We start from the raw sequence: 20662 nt of genomic DNA, 5'->3' as shown, positions 1-20662 counted from the left end.
ATAATATAAGTATTATTCCTCCCATTTTCAAATGAGGATCAGAGGTGGTAAATGACTCCAATTCTACAAACATTTTTGAAGCATCTACCATGTGCAAGACACTGTCTTAGTTGTGGGTGCTAGCAAGAGAAACTGGTTTGAAGGAGGTTAAATTCTATTGGTGGGGTTTAACATTTCCACTGATGAGCAAATAGAAGGCAATTTAAGAAGGGAGACAGCATTGACAAGCATAGAAAGTTGGACAAAGTTTCTCATGAGAGGTGACACATGAGATGAGCCTTTAATGTAATTAAAGATTCTAGGCAACAGAAGTGATGAGAAAGTGTGGAGCAGCCGATGTAAAGTCTCAGAGGTGAGAGCTAGCCACCTTTACACAACTAGTACAAATCATAACAGGGATATGGATTCTGGTTTCTACTGAACTGAATCAGCATTGTTGATATTTCTGGAATCATCTCTAATGATTAAAGAAAAGTTCTCTTAGCAATTCCTCTTCTCTCTAGACAGAGAAGTGGTGCAGTCGATACAGTGCTGGGTTTCCAGTCAGAAAGTTCTAAATTCAAATCTGGCTTTTGATGCAAACTGAGGCAAAGTGCCTTGCCCAGTGAGCATCTGTTTCCTCAACTGTAAGATGGGGATAATGATAGCATATACCTCCCAGGGTTGTTGTAAGGAGTGAATGAGATATTTGTAAAGTGCTTAGCACAGTGCATGGCACATAGTAGGTGCTAGGTGTTAGAGATTATTCTTCCATCACTTTTTTTCCTCTTCCATTTTCTATGAATTTCTTTGTCTAGGCATCTCTACTGAGCACTGCCATTTTTTTTTTTTTGCATTCTAGAAGCTTATCATCTATTGCTTTTGTCACTCTACGTTAGACAAATGTCCATGAATAAAAGACAAAAAGACAAGAATAGAAAAGGGGAAATCTTTAACCCATGCCAAAAGGCTTTTTTGTAACCCCCTCCCCCCCAGTCTCTGAGTATTTTCGATGGAAGGTGAATGCTTTTTTGTCAGAACTCACAAGCTATTTTTGAATGGCGTGAATTTAGACACACTTTAGATTGTGGCTTGTGCTTCTGATGATCAGTAGAAGAAACAAATGATTGACTGCAGCTGCTGAACCACATTAGGTCTTTGGTGAAACCAGCTGGGTGGCACTCCAGTTGGTTTTCCTCAGCTAAGTCAGGCTCTTCTATTGTGCCCCAGTGAGCAGAAAAGGGCTTTGAGGGAAGTAGCCTCCTGATTTTCATCCCACTCCTACCACCAAGAGAAGACTTAGGGACATTCAATAATTATTCTTCCCTGGACATCAGACCATTCTTTGCTTAAGATTTTCAGCACAGACTACAGTTTTAGGGCCAGGAAGGGCACCGGAGAAGGAAAAAAAGGAAGCAGATGAAGTAGGAGTGAAAATTTAAAATAACTCAGAGGTTTTGTGACCAAGAAAATGGAAATGAGCAAAAATTATCTATGAACCCAGTCCTCCTTTTTCATGCAGTGACATGTGTCTTAAGAAAGGCCAGATAGGGGCAGCTAGGTGGTGCAGTGGATAGAGCACTGGCCCTGGATTCAGGAGGACCTGAGTTCCAATTTGGCCTCAGACACTTAACAATTACTAGCTGTGTGACCCCAGGCAAGTCACTTAACCCCAATTGCCTCACAAAAAATGGGGGCCAGATAGATGGGAATGGTGGACAAGTGCATGCCAGGTTTGACCAAGGTGAATGGGATGAAAGTTATAAAGTCATTTAACTAACCCTTAAAATTCAACTTCTAATGCAAATAGTGATACCCCTTTATTGGTATAGCCTATGTGACTGGATTTACCCATTCTTGCACCAGCTGAGTTTTCAGTGTATTAATAACTCTTGGATCAGGCTTCAAGAGCTTTTTTCTGGTTCATTTTATTGTATCTTTCCAGCTCCAAAGAGGGCTTGCTCCCTGGGTCCCACACATCTGAAGGCACTTCACACACAAAGGGTCTATGATTCTGACCCATATACATAATGCTACAATTATTAGGAAAGTCAGAGGCCACATGCATCTTGGCTGAAGATGCTCACTTTAAGCATCCTCATATTCTGGTCTTCCTTTCTTTTTCAAGGACAAGGGACAGGAAGGAACAACATTGCTACACACTGTTTAAAAAAAAGATTCTTTATGGTGATGCTAATGTTCTACTTTTTCATTTATTCAGTATTCCCAAACTATATAAGTGCTCTCCAGAAGCAAACAACACAATTTTCTTTAAGAGGAGAGGCTGATGAAGGGATTATCTAACTGAGCCAATCAACAGAATTTGTCGAGAAACATATTCAGCTACAGTATGCCGATTCCCTTGCATCTGCAGATGCCACAAGCTAGATGGGTAAGGTCATCCAAAGGAAATGGTAGAGAAGGCAAGAAAGAAAGAAAGAAAGGTTTCCTCTCTCATCTACCCCTTCCAGGTATTCTTATTTAATTCATTTCGTTGAAAACTCTCTGAGGGATTTTTTCACCCTGTTTTAATTATATTATCCTTTTTTCTTAAAGTTCTTCCATTCTATATTATTTCTGGAGGGGCAATGAGGGTTAAGTGACTTGCCCAGGATCACACAGCTAGTGCCAAGTGTCTGAGGCAGGTTTGAACTCAGGTCCTCTTGAATCCAGGGCTGGTGCTTTATCCGTGGCACCACCTAGCTGCACCCCATTCTATAGTAAAATAATTTTTTTTCACTCCTTACTTCAGTGGTCTTCAAAACAAACATTAAAGTACAAAATAGTGAAATGACCTAGGTTCAAATCAGATCTCTGATAATAACCTGTGTGACCCTGAGCAAGTTGGTTTACCACTTATAAGATGAATTGGATAATATGTTCTTTGAGCTTCTTCTAGCTCCTCACCTATGATCCTATGATTTCAGGAAGTTCTTGAGACTCTATCACCTTGATTTACCTTACTTCTCTTCCATCTTTACTCCTTCAGATGAATTTTATTATGGCTGGCTTATGCCTGTTTTCATATGGCCACTTTTGTGTATATTTATTAAGATACACAAGTAGAAGAAATACATCATAGCAGATAGAGAGATCATAGTCAGAAATAAGTAGGTCCATCCTCATCTCATGAATACTGGCTATGTGACTCTAGACAAATCACTTAAAACTTTCAAAACCCCCAAACAGGGGGCAGCTAGGTGGTGCCGTGGATAAAGCACTGATCCTGGATTCAGGAGAACCTGAGTTCAAATCTGACCTAAGACACTTAACACTTACTAGCTGTGTGACTCTGGGGAAGTCACTTAACCCTCATTACTCTACAAGCGCGCACACACACACACTCACACACACACAAACAAAATAATTCCATGTGACTACAGGTTACAGAAAAAACATGCTGATTTCTCCTGTTAGTGGAAGAGTGCTCTCTAAGATCTCCCTATTCTGATGAAACCACAAGTCCACATGCAAAAAATGAGAGCTCTCACAGACAGTATGACTACACTAAAATTTGAAATATATATGGGCATAAAATATACAGTCTAAAACATTTCTATAACATTGCTTAGCACAATGCCTTCAGCACTTATAACAGTGTGTGGCATACAGAAAGTGATTAATAAGTGTTTACTGGTTGCTTGACTGAGAACAGGGATGATCTCTGGAATCTAGGGCATGCTTCTTCTGTGAACACTCAGAGCTTGCTTTTCTTTGCATTTCTAGCAAGTTGGGAAGAGAATTCCCTAATCTAAACTATAGCTGTAGGAGTGGGACCCACAGAGTACCTTGAAATGTACTCAACCCCTGACAGCCATGATGACTATGAGCCTATGGTAGAAAGACTATGTAGCTTCCTAGAGAAAGCTGTGGCTTTCTCCTGCCTTCTTCCCTGAGCAGGGGCTAGTGACCAATAATTCCATCTAAAAAAAAAATGTTCAGGCTGTCATGTGTTCATAGCTGCTGTTGCTATAGGTGTGTGGGGAAGGGAATGAGTGTCATGGGGGGAAGAGAGGGAGAAGGAGAGAGAGGGGGAAGGAGGGAAAGAAAGGGGGAGAAGGGGAGAGATAGGGGAGTAAAGGGGAGAGAGACACAGAGAGACAGAAATAGAGACAGAAACAGAGACAGACACTAACTCCCATCCCCACACTACATCTTGCTGAAAGTTCAAGGAAGAGTAATGAATAGATCTCAAAAAACATGGGCTCAAAAAAATAGAGGGACAGCCTCTTTGCTAGCTCCTCTTACAGCCTGTTGGGCAGCGGGGTGGGGGGGGTTCAGCAGTAAGAATTCATCTCCCATGATGCTCTTTGGTAAACCCAATAAACTACTGCTGCCTCATCTAAGCAAAGCACAGCATGGGTCTCTTAGCAAGAGGCCATCTCCAGCTCCAACAATCCTCCCTGTTACAAGTCTTTATTTGTGAGTTTCGGTCACAACTTCATTCCTGTGAACATACCAGTCCCAGCCACAACTTAATATGATTTGCTTGCTTGGCAAACTGCCTTGCCTATGAGATGTATGTTCAAACTCATCACACCCTCAAAATAGTATTACTTTCTATATTTACATCTATATATACCTTCAATCTCTCTCTCTCTCTCTCTCTCTCTCTCTCTCTCTCTCTCTCTCTCTCTCTCTCTCTCCCCAAAAGTTTCTCTAGGTCCTGGGAAAAATCATGCTGATTCAATTCACCCTATATTTGACTATCAATCACAATGCCATATTTGTATAGATTCAATTAATGTGATTTAATCATAATATTTTACCCAGAGATACAAGATACGGGATGCACGGAGTAGGGAGAAAGATGGTTATAGAACTGGTCAAAATAGAATCAGTTCCTAGATGGTTTTACATTTGGAAGATAATTCCTAAAAAGGATTTGGCTGTGGACATGAAGTCAGGGAAGAATATAGAGGAAGAGAAGCTTTAGGGAGACTGTTTCTAATTTGGTAACGTCTCAGTGGAACATCCCTAGAAAGATGGGAAGAGCTCTTGGTACTATTAGCCGAGTCTGCAAAGCAGCATCATTTCCCCCAGAATATCAAGAAATCCTGAGGAGATGAGTTTAGGGGATGAAGAGTACCTATGTTCAGCAGCTATTACATCCTTGATGTCTGTGATAAAACTGATAATAACTGTCAATTATCACAATCTTAAAATATTTATTAAGTGCCTGTTTAAGTCATGCCATTCCATGCTTAAGAATCACACAAGCACTTCCTGTTTTCTAGTTTACTGCCCAATAACTGTCTCTCAAACTTAATTTTGCTCCATGCACATTGGCTGAGAATGCCAATCCAAGTAACTCTGCTCTCATTATGCCCGCAAACAAGGAAATAGTTTATGTTAGCCAAGCTCAATCACTAACAACAATGTTTTGATTCTGAACATAAAAAGTATCCTAAATATAGGATGCCTGAAATACGGCTTAATACATTCCATTTTTCCATCCCATTATTCAGAATTTTTAGTATTCAACTCCTCCATATTAATTTCTTCAAGTGTTCTTAGCCGAAAGAGTTAAATTTGAAGGATTCATCCAAGTTCCTACATACTCTACACATCTATGCCTTTCAATGCATTTACAAAGACAAATAAAGCTTGATATTTAATCTTTGTCCATATGAATTGAAAGCCTAAAACTGCTGGGTTTTTTTAAACAAGAAGACAATAAAAGTTGTCTAACATTCATCTCTTAATATTGGAAATATTGCCTCAGAATTCTATGCTTAGTGGAATAGATTATGAAAATTCTCACATGTATATGTGTGCGTGTGTTGTTGTTGTTAAATCATTTCAGTCATGTCTGACTCTTCATGACCCCATCTGGGATTTTCTTGGCAAACATACTGGTTGTATTTTACAACTTTCCAAAAGAAAATCCTACAGAAGAGTCTTCAAACTTATAATTATTTCCATGTTAGATATTCTATAACTATTAGCAAAAGGGTAGAACTATGTAGACTTCCAGTAATATTGTATATGTTTCCATTTTGGTCTTTAAGGAAAAACTATTTTAAAGTAGTGAAAACCACATAGATCTGCAGTACATGAGTTTAAAATGGAGCTGCTTAGGGAAATCTCACCCTCCTATGCTATATGAACAAACGTGCCAAGTCTTCATCTTCCTTTATCTTTCCATCATGTTCTACAATATGCCTCATTGGAAAATCACAAAAACCCACCTAGAATGTGTTTCAATCCACATCTCATAATGTGCCACTATATGATAGTGATTTCAGATGTTCGTTTTGCATAATGATCTTTTCTTTCAGCTCCACTAGGAAATGCTTCATCTTCCTAAAACACCTAGTCTCAGTCTGTCCCTAACCAACAGGTTTTTATGATAGGTCATAAAGGACTCCCAGCAGGAGTTGTTCTGGGAAAATAAGCAGTCACACCTACCCAAAAAAGGGAGGTGGGGAGGGTGAATTTTGATGGGAAAATAGACGGAGGGATTTTAATGAAGCTACAATCCGAAAAGAAAACAAAGTAAATATAAGCAAGTAGCTATACGCAGCAGTAAAAATTACAATGACTGTAACAAGCAGAAATCAATCAAATCTCTCTCCCTGTAACAATCTCTGTTTTCTTACAAGACACAAAATCACTAGAGCTGAAAAGACAACAAATACTAACCTAGGACAGATACATCAACTAATTAAAGTCTGATTTTTTTTCCCCACAACAAGGGGTGGGGTGGGGGGAAGAATCTAGTTCCTGTTTATAGGTGTTTAGGCATTTTTTTTCCCCACTGAGAAAAATGAACTACTCTTTATGTGGCTTGAGTAGTTTCCTGTATATAATTTGAGGAAAGAAAAGAAGAAGAAAAAAAGGCACAGCAAAATAAAATCCTGCTCCCTAAATAAATTAGCTCTGTTTAAAAGGGCAAGACTAATTCACTACTTTTATGGTGACTTCCATTAAGCTGTGGAAGTAACATTAAACCACTTTCAATCACGGCAGAGCGTGGGTAAACTAATAACAGAGTGACTGGCCCCTTTAAAAGGGGTCTGGACATACATACAAACTTTAATTCCATCATGCAATAAGAAAATGCTGAATAAATTAACTTTTCCAAAAGGCCATTATACCTTGGTTCCTCATTACAGATCTCATTGGAGACTGTCTTGATCATGCACACCTGACAACATCGAGGAAAGTGCTTAGCTTCTGAGGTCAGTCGAAAGAAGAGTCTCAACGATTCTACTATTTATAGGAGAGGAAGAACTTTTCCAATTTAGATGTTTAAGCAACTAACCCCTGAATTTAATGTAATTAGGGAAGGGATATTCAATTTACAGTATCCACAAGTAATGATAATTAAATTGATCCAAAAAAGCTGTTGGTAAGCATAAGATACCTTTGTAATTACATCCTGTTTTCAAAATGACTCTAGTACTGTGAACTTGAAGCATTTCAGCAAATGAAGGCCATTGCACATAAAAGGAAAACTACAGTATTTTAAAAGCTACACTCTTTAACATAATGAAGCTCTTGCAGGCATTCGGCAACTCACCCGGACAGCCTAGACTTTCTCTTTCTCTCTCCCAAACATCCATTAAAAACGCGCAAGCATCTCTTCATCTTTCACCAAATTCTTCACGAACACGCTCTCCCCTCTTGCTCTCTCTCTCCTTTTTTCCCCACTGTCAACAAAAACTGCCGCCACCAGTCTTCCTTAATTCTGTATTATTTAAGCTGCTACCCGCAAGACGCATGTTGTGTTTTATTTGAAAGAAGAGACAGACGAGAGCTATGAATATGAAACCATTTTCCTTGCCAGTGCAGCAGATTAGCTAGGTCAGCATTCCACCAGGACTAAGGTGAAAAATAAACAAATAACCATGTTCGCGGCAGCTGCAGCGATCATTCTCTGGAAAATTATTCAGGCATTATGAGAAAGACAATATTAAACGCTGCCACTTGCAGCTTCACGGCTCTTTGAATATTGGCATCAGAAAAAGGATGAGCACTTAAGGGGTATCATCAGAGAGCTTGCCCATCTGAGCATCTTCCATTAAGTTTTTGTCTTAAAGGGGGATAACTGGAACCTCTCTGCCTGATAGGCAAAAGGCTTGTCATAATTCATTAATAACACAGCTTTGCTCGGGTTTCCTTCAAAGAGCTAGGCAAGAGGCCTATGAAAAGTGCTGAGCACACAACTGTGTCTCCAAAGATGCTGCAATAAACTTGGTACTACTTGGCATCACTGGAGTAGACACCAAAGTGGCCTGGAGAGGGTTCAGAGAGGTCTAGCCTAAGATTGGGGAACAAAAGAGAAACAAACAATGCTGCCTCTTCCTCAGGAGAAAGGCTAGCTGAGAAGCTCTGATGTGCCATTGTGGGAAGCACCATTTTCTGGGAAAGGGATTCCAAAAGGTGAAATGGAAGGAAACATTTGAAAACTATAAATGGGAATGAGGTTACCTCACATGACGTAAATGAAGGCACAAGTTACACTGTAATACGCTAAGGAAAAGCTATATTTGCGCCCAAAATGATGGCACTTAGCTGAGTAACGGCATTTTTTATATCCTGTAGACGTCTAGTGATCTAATTAAGATTTGATTTGGGGTTTTAGAGAAAAACGTTTTTCCACACACATTCACTTAAATGATCAATTTACCTTAAGACATATGACAAAAGGAAACATCTTACCCTGCAATCCTTTCCATTTGAATTTCAGAAATGCAAAGAATACCCATTTGGCTCTTCTTCCTCAAATTTCCTGTTTACCACAATAAAAAACCTGGAAGTTGTTATTGTATTAAAGTCAACTTTGGCTCCCTGTTTTCATTCAAGTTTCACAAAACATTTTTTAAAAAAATTCAAGAATAATGGACATAATATAAGTAAATCAACAGATAATCATAAAGCCAACTATGTAAAATGAGAACAGCGAGAGGAAAACATTTCAGAGGCAGACATTTTGCTCTTAACAATAATTTGCTTGGGGGGGAAAAAAAAGAAAATAACAGACTGCTCTTTACTACATTTTAGCAAATGATTTCATTGAAGATGGGTGATTATGGATTTTTAAGAAATCAATATCACTTAAACCCACCTTTCACAATTCCACATAAATACTAATCTCAGGTAGTCACCGAATAATTACAGCATATCTTTTTCAGAATTATTTTCTCTTTGAACTTTATGTCAAAACTATTCTACTTTTAATTTGATAATCTCTGTTGTTTTAAGTGAATGAATTCAAGACATGGCCATTAGAATATATAATGATCAAGAAATGAAGGCAAAGCCCAAGTGATCGAACAGAAATCAATAATAGTATTTAATGACTTCATGAGCAAAATAAATGACCCTCACACCCTTAATGGATTAATGTCAGTTATGAGCAACACAACATTGCAGAATGCTGACACAGACTCCCTCAAAGTGGTGTCACTTTTCATATGAGTGCCTTAAAGCCTTATCAAAGGGAAATTGTGTTTTAATGCTATTTCAGATGTCATTTTTGAGAGGATTTTTACAATCCCATTTCATAAAGCAGAAAGCATGCCCTGAATTGTTACAAGTAGCTTTTGTCATTGGCACATGTACTAGGTCACCCTTTGAAAGCTTTCCAACAGAATGAAATCCTAAACGTATAAAAAGGATAACGTTTTATAACATTACTCAAGCAACTTGTTTATTGTGGTTTTCCCTCTTTGAGTACGTATTTCCTTAATGTTCCTGACAGTGTTTTTTCTCAGATAAGCCAAGAAGCTCATGCTACATAGAAACAATGCACAAACATGAAACACATAGACTGTGTTGTCAACCAATGAACTGTTTGAGGATCAAGGCACCCAAAAGACCCTAACAATAACTTGATAAGCTGCTACCAACTGAATATTAGCTCATTCGGGTCGTTAAACTCACTGCAAATCTCCTTAAGACAAGAAAAGGATGAATTTTCTTTTCCTCTTCTTCTCTTTCCCCTCCCCCAGTCTTTGTGACAAAAAGCCCCCGCCAAAATGCCAACTACTCCAGGCTGTCACTCCTGAAGAAGAATATTCAATAGTAAACCGTTATACATACTAAAAATGTCAACTTCCCTTGGTAATGGTTTGGTTTTAGCCTATAAAGAATGTGAACATTATGAAATACCTATTTTGGAAAATATATAATATTTATGATCTTAAGTTTCTTTGCAGCTCCAACTCACTTGTCAGCTAGGGATCAACTGGGGCAATAACAACAACTTGATACTGGTACTCAATTCACTATTATTTTCTCAGGCCTAATTTTAAATTCATTTCTAACTGATTCAGCAGTCACCAGACAAAATTTCCAGGAACTTCAATGAGGGTTTGGCAATGAAGGGGAACTTGAGAAGAGGACCAAATGTACAATGAAGAACAGAGGCAATTCCAATTATTTCTAAAATTAGTCATGTTCCAGGCTTTTAGGGGCCTAGGATTCTCACCAAAAGAAACTGCAGAATTCTCAAGCTTGAAAAAGGAAGTCGTCGCTAAAGATTCCTGACTGACATGAACATTACTTCCTATATCCCAAAGGATATAATAACTTCTCAAGCAAATGTAGCATCATAATTAGTTATAATTGACTTTGTCTTTTAATTTTTAAGGCAATCTATAAATTATGGATTGTTGTGTCAACCAGAAGACAGTTTTTGACACCACACCATATATCTCATTATTGCAATCACAACCAGGCTCTGTCACAGTCTGCGGGATTTTAATACCATTTGAAGAATTTTTAACTTTATATTACAGCACCACTCATTCAAAGAACACTGCCATTACTCTCAAGAGGTAAGTAGTGCTCCGTACTAAAGAACTGAGCGCGCTTAATAGAGTAAAGTTAGGAATTATCATCGCCTTGTCCCAAATAAGAGTTTATAAAGGGATTGGGGTTAATTTCTGAATACTATTGTCTCTTGTGCATTCAGGGCTCCTTCTCCTTTTTTCCACACTCCACCCCCACCACACACCCTTCTCTGCATCCTGCTGTGCACCTGCAGTCCACTGACATTCCAGTGAAATTAATGGAATGCTACGATGTACCTGTTCTTAGTCACTCAGCAGGTGTGCCCTACCTGGAACATTGGGAATCAGTGAAGCAATGGAAAGGGTGGAATTCATTTCAGGATTTTCAATTACTGTTCCTACATCCAAGGCCCTTTCTTCTTAGTTTACACCAATGTCCATGGAAGCACCTGCTGACTGTGTAATGCAAGATTACTGAAATCTTCTTCCCATGCCAAAAGTGGATTCTGTAGGTGTCCCACATTAAAACCTATGGCAAGCAGTTTGAGGCTACTTAAATGCCCTCCCTTGAGAAACAACTCTATACTAATCAACTTAGCTGAAGATAATTCACCTAATAAAGCAAAGGCAGGAGGACAAAAATGGCTTTACAATTCTCGTGGACATTTCAAGAACTCAACCCCCTTCTTTGAGAAATGAAAAGAGAAAATACTATTTTCCCCCTACTGATCCCAATGTTCTGCAAAAACCATATTGCAGGAAATATTTTGAATTTTGTTGTTGTTTTTCAGTCACATCTGTCCCTTTGTGACCCCATTTGGAAATTTCAAGTAAAAGATTCTAGTCTCCAGCTTATTTTACAGATAAGGAAACTGAGGCAAATGGGGCTAAGTGACTTGCCCACAGTCTATTAAAGATAATTTGTCCGTAATGGTAGCCATCTTTGAGGCATGGGGGAGGGGGGAAAAGAAATTCACACTATAACTTTATTATATATTTAAAAGGAATAGCAAGTCGCACATAATAGATTTGTAGTTTCATGTGCAATCATCTTTTTTATTATACTGTGTTATGGAAATGCTTATTTTATTCCATAAATTAAAATGAGATAAATCATTTTTAAAAGAGCAAAGAATAAAGATAAGGAATACTTTGTTTAAAAAAAAAGTGACTTTCCCACAGTCACACAGCGAATAATTGGTTTGAGATTGAATCTGAACTGAGGTTGATTTGTGGCCTGATGCTCTATCTACTGCACCGCCCTAGCTGCCTAAAAATATTGTGAATACCCAAAGTATAAATATCATAGAGAGTCAAGCAATTGTAAGGACCAGTTGATATGATATACGAATATCACAGACCATTGAACAAGCATTTATATGCTAAACACTGTGCTCTGTGTGTGTATAATCTATTAATCACAAATAAGGTAACAGGTTCAGAACTTCAGATTAAGAACATTTTTTTTTTTTACATATGGCACCCAAAATATTAAGTTTTTTGAAACAGCATCAGAAAAATTCCATACTTGTTTGCTTTTCTTGCTTCGTGTTACTTTGTCTGAATATAGCATTTCCTCATGACAATGGGGCACGAGGGCTACATTGTTGGGCTTGGAGTTCTAAAGATGAGTTTAATCTTCTGTCTGGCACTAACTGACCATGAGGAATTTTTCTAACTTCTCTCAACTTCAGTATCCTTATGTGTAAAATATGATAATAACCTATAGTAGCTATATCACAAAGGGTTGTCTTGAGGGTCAAATAAGAGACTATATGGAACGTGCTTTGTAAACAATCGCATTATATAAATACTTATTATTATATTAAGTAGAATCTCTATGGATCAATAAACATGATGAAGGCTGCCCAAGGAAAAGTGAATCTCCATTTATAAGTAATTTCATCATTTAAAATGTACACTAAATGCTTATTCTGAAATGTTTATAACAAGAGCTGGTTGCTTTCACTTAAAACTTTGTCACATTTTTAACATTTATGACCATGTATGGAATGGAAGAAAATATACATGTCAACTTTATCTGAAAAAAAAAAAAAGTCAGAGACCAGTTCACAGCCTTACCATCCCCCCAAAAGGACTTGTTGGGACATTTCAAAGTCTCTTTGTAATGAATCTTTTCATATCTGTATCTATTTTATAAAGCAGAATGCATCTCTGACACAACTTTTAAAAATGTTTTCTAAAAGGTCAATAGAGGGACAGCTAGGTGGTGCAGTGGATAGATCACTGGCCTTGTATTCAGGAGTACCTGAGTTCAAATCCAGCCTCAGACACTTAACACTTACTAGCTGTGTGACTTTGGGCAAGTCACTTAACCCTCACTGCCCAACCCAAAACCCAAAACCAAAATAAAACAAAATAAAATAGATTGGGAAAGAGCATAGGAGCACAAGGCAATAATGTCTATAATAAATACAGGGAGTAAACACATAGCGCAAGAAAGAGAAATGTTCTATCTGTGGATTTTCCTTTATGGACAGAGACCTCACTTAAGAAGAGCCATAATATTCTGGAGATCAATGTAATTTGCCCAATACCACCATCAAAAATGAGAATCTGGGGGACTTTCCCATCTAGAGCACAATTCTTTCCCACATCTATTATAGAGTTCACATTATCCATGGTGGTAACCAACAGTTTCTGTTTTATGCCTGGCTGGATATGAGTAATCAGAGGGTCATCAAAAAAAGGTTATCTCCTTGTCAAATTCTTGTGTGATTATGATTTTGGAGACGTGATTGGAGGACATTCCTCAAAGCTGTGCTTTGCTCTACAAAAATCAAATATTTTTTTATAGTCAATCTGTGGGCAAACATTTATTAAGCACCTACTGTGTGTGCCAGGCACTGTGCTATACACTTGGGATACACAAGGAGGCAAGAGACTTTCCCTGCTTTCAAAGAACTCACAATCTAATGGTCAAAAAAAAAAATGCCCAGTGGGAGGTAGTATTCCCTATTTCTAGCCCGCCAATTCCTTGATTGTAAAGATGCTGTAGGGTATCACTTGGAAAAGCTTCCCTTTTTCTAGAGAGCCTCTAATGCATGTGTAGACTATTCCCAGAAAGCTCTGGCAGAGATGGAAACATAGGCAGGTGGGTTGGTCAATATTAATATTGTCCTGGTTACCCTCTCTTTTAGTAATAATAAGGAGTTTGTGTATATGCTTCCCCAAGAATTTGGGATGCACCTCTATTTAAGAAATATTGAGAACAAGTCCTTCAATATTTTGAAATCTGTCTTAGTCCCACTGTGGACGTTTCTATTACTTCCGACAGTCCTTAAGTGTTTCTTTCTGTCCAGTGTTTATTTGAACTGTAGGTAGCAACTTTTGTAGGGTAAGTTCCCCTTTCCAAAATACCAAACAAAAATAGTTCCTTGAACAATTTGGTTACTTTAAAAAATCTCCTAAACTCCTCTTGCTTTTAAAAATCTTTTTACCTCAAAAGAAAGGAAGGAAGGAAGGAAGAAAAGAAGAAAGAAAAACCCTTCTCTAGTTCCTTATTGCTGCTCTTCATTTTTATGGAGTTAATCTGCCTTCAGTGAACCTACTGATTATTATCTGTAAACGTTTGCAACTCCAAGCACTACAGAACTATTTTTTAATGGACTGCTCTGAGGATATGAGCAGGTACAGATGGAGAGATAGAGGAGAGAGGCATTAGGGAGAAAGACTCAGAGAGAGAAAGGGGGAGTGACTGAGTCGAAGAAAGGGAATGAAGGAAGTAAACAAGGAAAGAAAGAGACAGAGAGATAGAGAAAATGTTGCAGGGGCAGAGGAAATTAAGGGGACCATACAGATTCATGATTAGAGACAGCTTTAAGACATAGAAAAATAAGACCAAAGCTCGTAAAGTCACACAGTTTGTGAGTCTGAAGGAACTTTAACAGCCATAAAATCCAACCCATACTTAAAAGCAATTCCCATTGTGTCTAAAAGGTGAAGGGAACAACGACGTCGTCCTTTTCAGTTTTTGGCAGGTAGCTTTTAATCTCAGTTTTCAAAACATTCTCTTTCTGTTCATTTTGAAAAGAACCCCCAAAACAAAAACCATCAGCCAACGGGAAAACAGGCAAATCACCAGGGTCCCACTCGCCAAAGGCCGATAAGAAATCATAGAAAATGATTTAAATTAAAAGCTTTTCCAGCTCTATCATCTTTTGATTCTCTGATTTTGCAAGAATTTTAAGAGAATTGGAATATATGAATTGATAGTCACCTTAATTATATTACTCTAGCCTGCTCACATAATTAGTTACTACATCACCATAACATTTCATGGATAAGCATAGGACAGGACAGAAGGAGGAACAGAATACTGGGAGGCAGGGTAGTCCAGTGGAAAAAATGAAGACTCCAAAGTCAGAGGCCTGGATTCGAATCCTCACTTACCTGTGAGACCTTGGGCAACCTCTCCAAGGATCATTTTTTTCTTATCTAGACTAGATGACCTCTAAGGTCTCTTCTACATCTAAAACTGAATGGGATTCTAATTTTGGCGCTGTCAATGAATAGTTTTGTAACCTTGGCCAAGTCACATTCTTTCTGGGTTTTAGTTTCCACAACTGTAGAATAAGAGGGTGGACTAGGTAACCTTTAATGTCCCTTCCAGTGGTAAAGCCCAGATCCTCTGACTAAGAGGTTAAAAGTCCAAATGCAACAGTTATGACATCACTGATGAAGGAAAAAAATAGAAATCAGCATAGATCATTCTAATTTTTCTTATGTTTGTTGTCTTTCTTCACCACCATCATCCTTAAATATGCTGTAAGCATTTTCTTCTGCCACCACTGCTTCTCCTTGGCTGAGAAGACAGTACTGCTCACAATATCTCACCATTCTCTTCCACAAGACTTTAGAAACAAATTTATTTTTAAACTCGTGCTGTGGTTGGTTGGCTGCTACATATCTCTGCTTGGCGAGAAGAACAGATATTTGCTAGGTTCTTCGGATTTACTCACTGTGGTAAAAGATTTACCACAACTATGAAGAATCCCGCCCCCCCCCCCCAAACCTGAAACAGTGCAATGTTATTGGATGGACAACCTACAGAACTAGCCCATTATGACATATTTTGGAGAGGTGCAGTATGTGGACAATGGATGGCCAAAACCGAACAGGAGGAATATACAAGGGTATCTTGTGTTTGGGAATGTGGGTAGTGCTTTTTTTTTTTTTTTTTTTTTTTAGTGAGGCAATTGGGGTTAAGTGACTTGCCCAGGGTCACACAGCTAGTAAGTGTTAAGTGTCTGAGGCCGGATTTGAACTCAGGTACTCCTGACTCCAGGGCTGGTGCTCTATCCACTGCGCCATCTAGCTGCCCCCGTGGGTAGTGCTTTTATGACCCCCAAACAAAACTCTTAAACATGATTCAAACTTTTTCCCATCAATATTTTTCGTGTGATGATGTTTGGCTATGAGTAGTAGAGGCAACAGTATCTGAAGAATTAAAAGTGTGAGTTTCCCAAAGGAAATGTAAAGGTATATGTTGGCCTGGAAAGACTATGACACATTGCTGATAAGAATTGTGCAGAGAGAAGCACTGTGAAGGATATTATCAAAGAGGTGTATGCTTAGAAAAGGAAGTAGACCAGCTTTGTAGTAAAAGCAAGGGGTGACTTATGGGCCACACTCATGTGTTACACTGTATCCACACAGTATTATGAGCTCTCAGGAAGGGATCCTTTGAATCTTGGATAGATTCTCTATGGAGGATTTATGGGCTTCCATGGAAACGTGTCCCACAGGAGGAGACAGCCTGGATGGATGGTTAACACTGATGACAATAATAACAATAGTATTTATAGTTCTTATTGTGTTCTGGGCACTGTGCTAAGAGCTTTACAATTATTATCTCATTTGATAATCATATCAATCCCCAGAGGTAGATGCTATTATTATCCTTATTCTACAGTTGAAGAAACAGGCAAACAGAGGTTAAGTGATTTGCCAAGGGTAACAAATCTGGTAAATATCTGAGGCTGAATCTGAACTCGGGTCTTCCTGACTCTAAGCTCAGTCCTCTATCCACTACCACCTGCCTGGCCATTAATGGGGCTGGAAGAAGAACCTCACAGCAGTGGGATCACAGATCCATCACAGGTCTAAAGTTGTGAATCTGGGTCTTGAAGTCAAGGACCAGCTGCTAGAGAGCTCTAAGCAAGGTAGAGCAAGAACTGATGGAGGTGCCTTGATTTGAAACTAAGGTGACTATGGGGGAATTTTATTAGTTCCAGTGCTTGGAATGTCCTTTCATAGACATTTGCTTCTTCTTCTTCCTCTTCCCCTTCTTTTCTTCTTCTTCCTCTTCCTCTTCTTCCTCTTCTTCCTCCTCCTCTTCTTCCTCTTCCCCTTCTTCTTCTTCTTCTTCTCCTCTTCCTCTTCTTCCTCTTCTTCCTCCTCCTCTTCTTCCTCCTCCTCTTCTTCTTCTTCTTCCTCTTCTTCTTCTTCTTCTTCTTCCTCTTCTTCCTTTTCTTCTTCTTCTTCTTCCTCTTCTTCCTCCTCCTCTTCTTCCTCTTCCCCTTCTTCTTCTTCTTCCTCTTCCTCTTCTTCCTTTTCTTCTTCTTCTTCCTCTTCTTCCTCCTCCTCTTCTTCCTCTTCCCCTTCTTCTTCTTCTTCTTCCTCTTCCTCTTCTTCCTTTTCTTCTTCTTCTTCTTCCTCTTCTTCCTCCTCCTCTTCTTCTTCTTCTTCCTCTTCTTTTCTTCTTCTTCTTCTTCCTCTTCCTCTTCTTCCTTTTCTTCTTCTTCCTCCTCCTCCTCTTCTTCCTTTTCCCCTTCTTCCTCTTCCCCTTCTTCTTCCTCTTCTTCCTCCTCCTCTTTTTCTTCGTCTTCTTCTTCTTCAGGTTTCTCTCTGACAGACAGTACAGTGTACTGGATAGAAAACTGGTTTTACAGACACAAAGGCCTCAGTTCAAGTTTTACTGCTAGGACATCATGGCTGGGTTGTATGACTCTGGGTAAGTCACTTAACCTCTAAGTGTTCTGGGTATCTCTGTAGAACTAGAACGCTGGCCTGGATTGGTAGAGGAAGATTCCCCATCGGGGAGTTCTCTACATCAATGAAATCACAGGTCTAAGCTCTATCCCTATTCTTTGAGACGTTGGAAATACAGAATGGAACTTCACTAGTCCTTATCTAACTCGCTGTACTCCATACTCACTTGTCACCCTCTGGTAACTTTTCCTCTATACTTCTCTCTCAACTTGGCACCATCTTCAGTGCAATGCCATCCATTTGAGCCACTTTTACTACAACAATGCTATCTTCTATTCCCTCACCTTAACTGCCTAATTTCAAATAGGTGCCCTCTTCTCAGTCTGCTGTCGACTCTTATTAGTTTCAACTTCCTCTTAAGGAAACTTAAGCCAACTTAAGGCAGCAAAGAGTACTACTTATCATAACCCCAAATGATTCAGTAAGAGTCTTTGTGAGCAATACATATGTATGGTTATGGGTATGGGTATGTATATATACACACATACATACACATACACACACACACACATACATACACACATATTATACACACACACACACACACACACACACATATATATATATATATATATATATATATATATATTTATATATAAATTCACTACATCTTATTTGCCATCTATGTGTATTTGCTGTCCCATATATCTGGAACACACTCCCTCCTGTTTCTTTCAAGGCTTGGCTCAAGAACACTTTGGATGATTCCCTCAGCTTGTTGCTTCCCAAAATTCCCCCCTCCAATTATCTTGTACCTATTTTGTCTATATTTTGCATGAACCCATATACTCAGTGCTTTCTCCACAGGCTAAAATGAAAGCTTACTGGGGATAGGAACACTTTCACTTCTGTCTTTGCATCCAAAGTACCTGACACAGTGCTTGGCTTATAGAAGATTCTTTATAAATTCCTACTGAAATAAATTGCTTTATTATGTGCCATCTATACACCAGGCAGTATGAATGTAGAGACCAAAATTAAACAGTTCTTGCCATCCATGAGGTTACATTTTACAGAGTGAAGGTGGTGGGAGCGGGTTGAGGAGCGAAGAATACAGAAGAAATCAAAATCAGAATATTTACACAGATAAATAAATAGAAGATAATTTAAAGAGAATACTAACAACTACAGGCATCGGGAGCAATATTCAAACTAAGCCAGTATGTGAATTTAAAAGTTACTAACACAGAGACTGAAACAGATGAAGTCCTAATGGGAATGCCAAGCAGAAACTTTCTTTTAACACAATTGTCATGCTCAGGTAATTTAAGGAACCATTGTGTATTTGGATAATGGACCTAAATATGGTGGTTTTGTCCTGGCTAATAATAACAAAACCCAACTCATATTTCTAGAGTGTAACATAAGGCTTCCAAAGCCCTCTTCTATCCACAATCCTTTGAGGTAAGTATTGTGAGTATTATTGTTCCCATTTCATAGATGAGGACACTAAGGGTCTAACAAATTAGGTAAGTGATTTGCCTATGATCAATCACATAGCTAAGTGTTTGCTGTAGGACTTGATTTCCAGTCTTCCATTTACAAGACAACAAGTCATATCTCAAACTCTAAATTTACATAGTTTCAGAAACATAGGGGGGAAAACCCAACAGCATGTTTTCCAAACTGTGATGAGAGACAACTGAAAAATCCTAAAATAATCAGCATCGTAATGCTGTCTGTGTTGTTGTTCAGTCATTTTAGTCATGTCCGACTCTTTGTGACCCTATTTTGTATTTTCTTAGTAAAGATACCGGAGTGGTTTGCCATTTCCTTCTCCTGCTCATTTTATAAGTGAGAAAACTGAGGCAAAAGGGTTAAGTGACTTGCTCAGGATCACACAGTAAGTTTCTGCAGCTACATTTGAATGACTTCAAATTTCTTCACATTTGAAGAAATTCAAACACAGAGATGAGTCTTCCTGTTTCCAATCCTGGCCTTCTACCCACTGTGCTACTTGACTGCCTTGGTGTCTGTATGGGGATTATTATTATTATTTTCTAACATGAGATGTAAATTTATATTAGCCTTGAATTTTAAGAAGCCTTATAAATATGGCCTAAAATACATGGATATTCCTTTAAAGATCATCCTAACATTCAGACTCATGAATTTTACAGCTGGTAAAGATCTCAGAAAGTAGAGAGTCCAGGGATTTTTAACCCTGGGTTCAAAGACCACAAAGCATTTTGACAATAAAAAAAGGACAATCATGGATGGAAAAAATTACAACCTCATGTTCACTAACTTTTCGTTTCCTTTTTAGTTCTATATGTTTATTTTTGTGCATTTAGAAACATTATTCCGAGGAGTCCATAGGCTTTAACAGTCTGCTGAAGGGGTTGATGGGAAAAAAAGAGGTTAAAAGCCCCTGATCTCTTCATTTTACAAATGTGGAAACTAAGGCCCAGGAAGATTGTAATTTGCTTGATGCTACAGACATAGTTAGTTCCAGTACCCTGGTCTTCCTTCTCCTAGGGCAATACTTTTACAACAAAGACAATCCAGCTGCTTCATTTAAAATTATGGATACCAAACACATACAAACACAAATTCTCATCCACAGTTGTTAAGTTTTTATTGTTGCTAAAAAATACAAAATAAAAACAACACATACAAACTTTGTTCTGAGGAGACATAGCGTGATCTTTACTATAGCAAAAGTTTGGATAATTTGTAAGTGTGCGAGCAAAGGTTTTGTAAAATCATGTTAGTCTGTTACATGTGGTGAGAAAACCATCAATCATTCCTTCAGCATGGAGTTCACACTCATGCTTAACTCAATAAAGTCTGGTTTTTGTTTCTATTGGAGTCTAAATATTTTATATATGCCACCACACAACCTGGCATGCTGGCCGAAAGGAAAGAAAGGGGAGAGAGGGAGAGAGGGAGAGGGAGAGGGAGAAGGAGGGAGGGAGGGAGAAGAG

At 38.5% G+C, this 20662-nt stretch overlaps 1 protein-coding gene across 7 annotated transcripts in view; it reads right to left on the bottom strand.

The window, feature by feature from the left end:
* The window catches only part of TENM3 (teneurin transmembrane protein 3), a 1675137-nt gene that overhangs the window by 402697 nt on the left and 1251778 nt on the right, over nt 1–20662 (bottom strand). The window contains exon 1 of one of the 7 annotated variants that reach the window (XM_043970131.1): nt 7505–7694. The exons of the other annotated variants lie outside the window; for them this stretch is intronic. Within the exon in view, the coding sequence (XP_043826066.1) occupies nt 7505–7547 (43 nt within the window). The 5' untranslated portion in view covers nt 7548–7694. Of the gene's footprint in view, nt 1–7504; nt 7695–20662 lie in introns of those variants that run through there. 7 annotated transcript variants of the gene reach the window in all.

Source organism: Dromiciops gliroides, chromosome 6 (genome assembly GCF_019393635.1).
Source record: "Dromiciops gliroides isolate mDroGli1 chromosome 6, mDroGli1.pri, whole genome shotgun sequence".
Classification (NCBI taxonomy): Eukaryota; Metazoa; Chordata; class Mammalia; order Microbiotheria; family Microbiotheriidae; genus Dromiciops; species Dromiciops gliroides.
The sequence above is the reverse complement of the archived record's forward strand: the minus strand, read 5'-3'. Positions and strand labels throughout refer to the sequence as shown.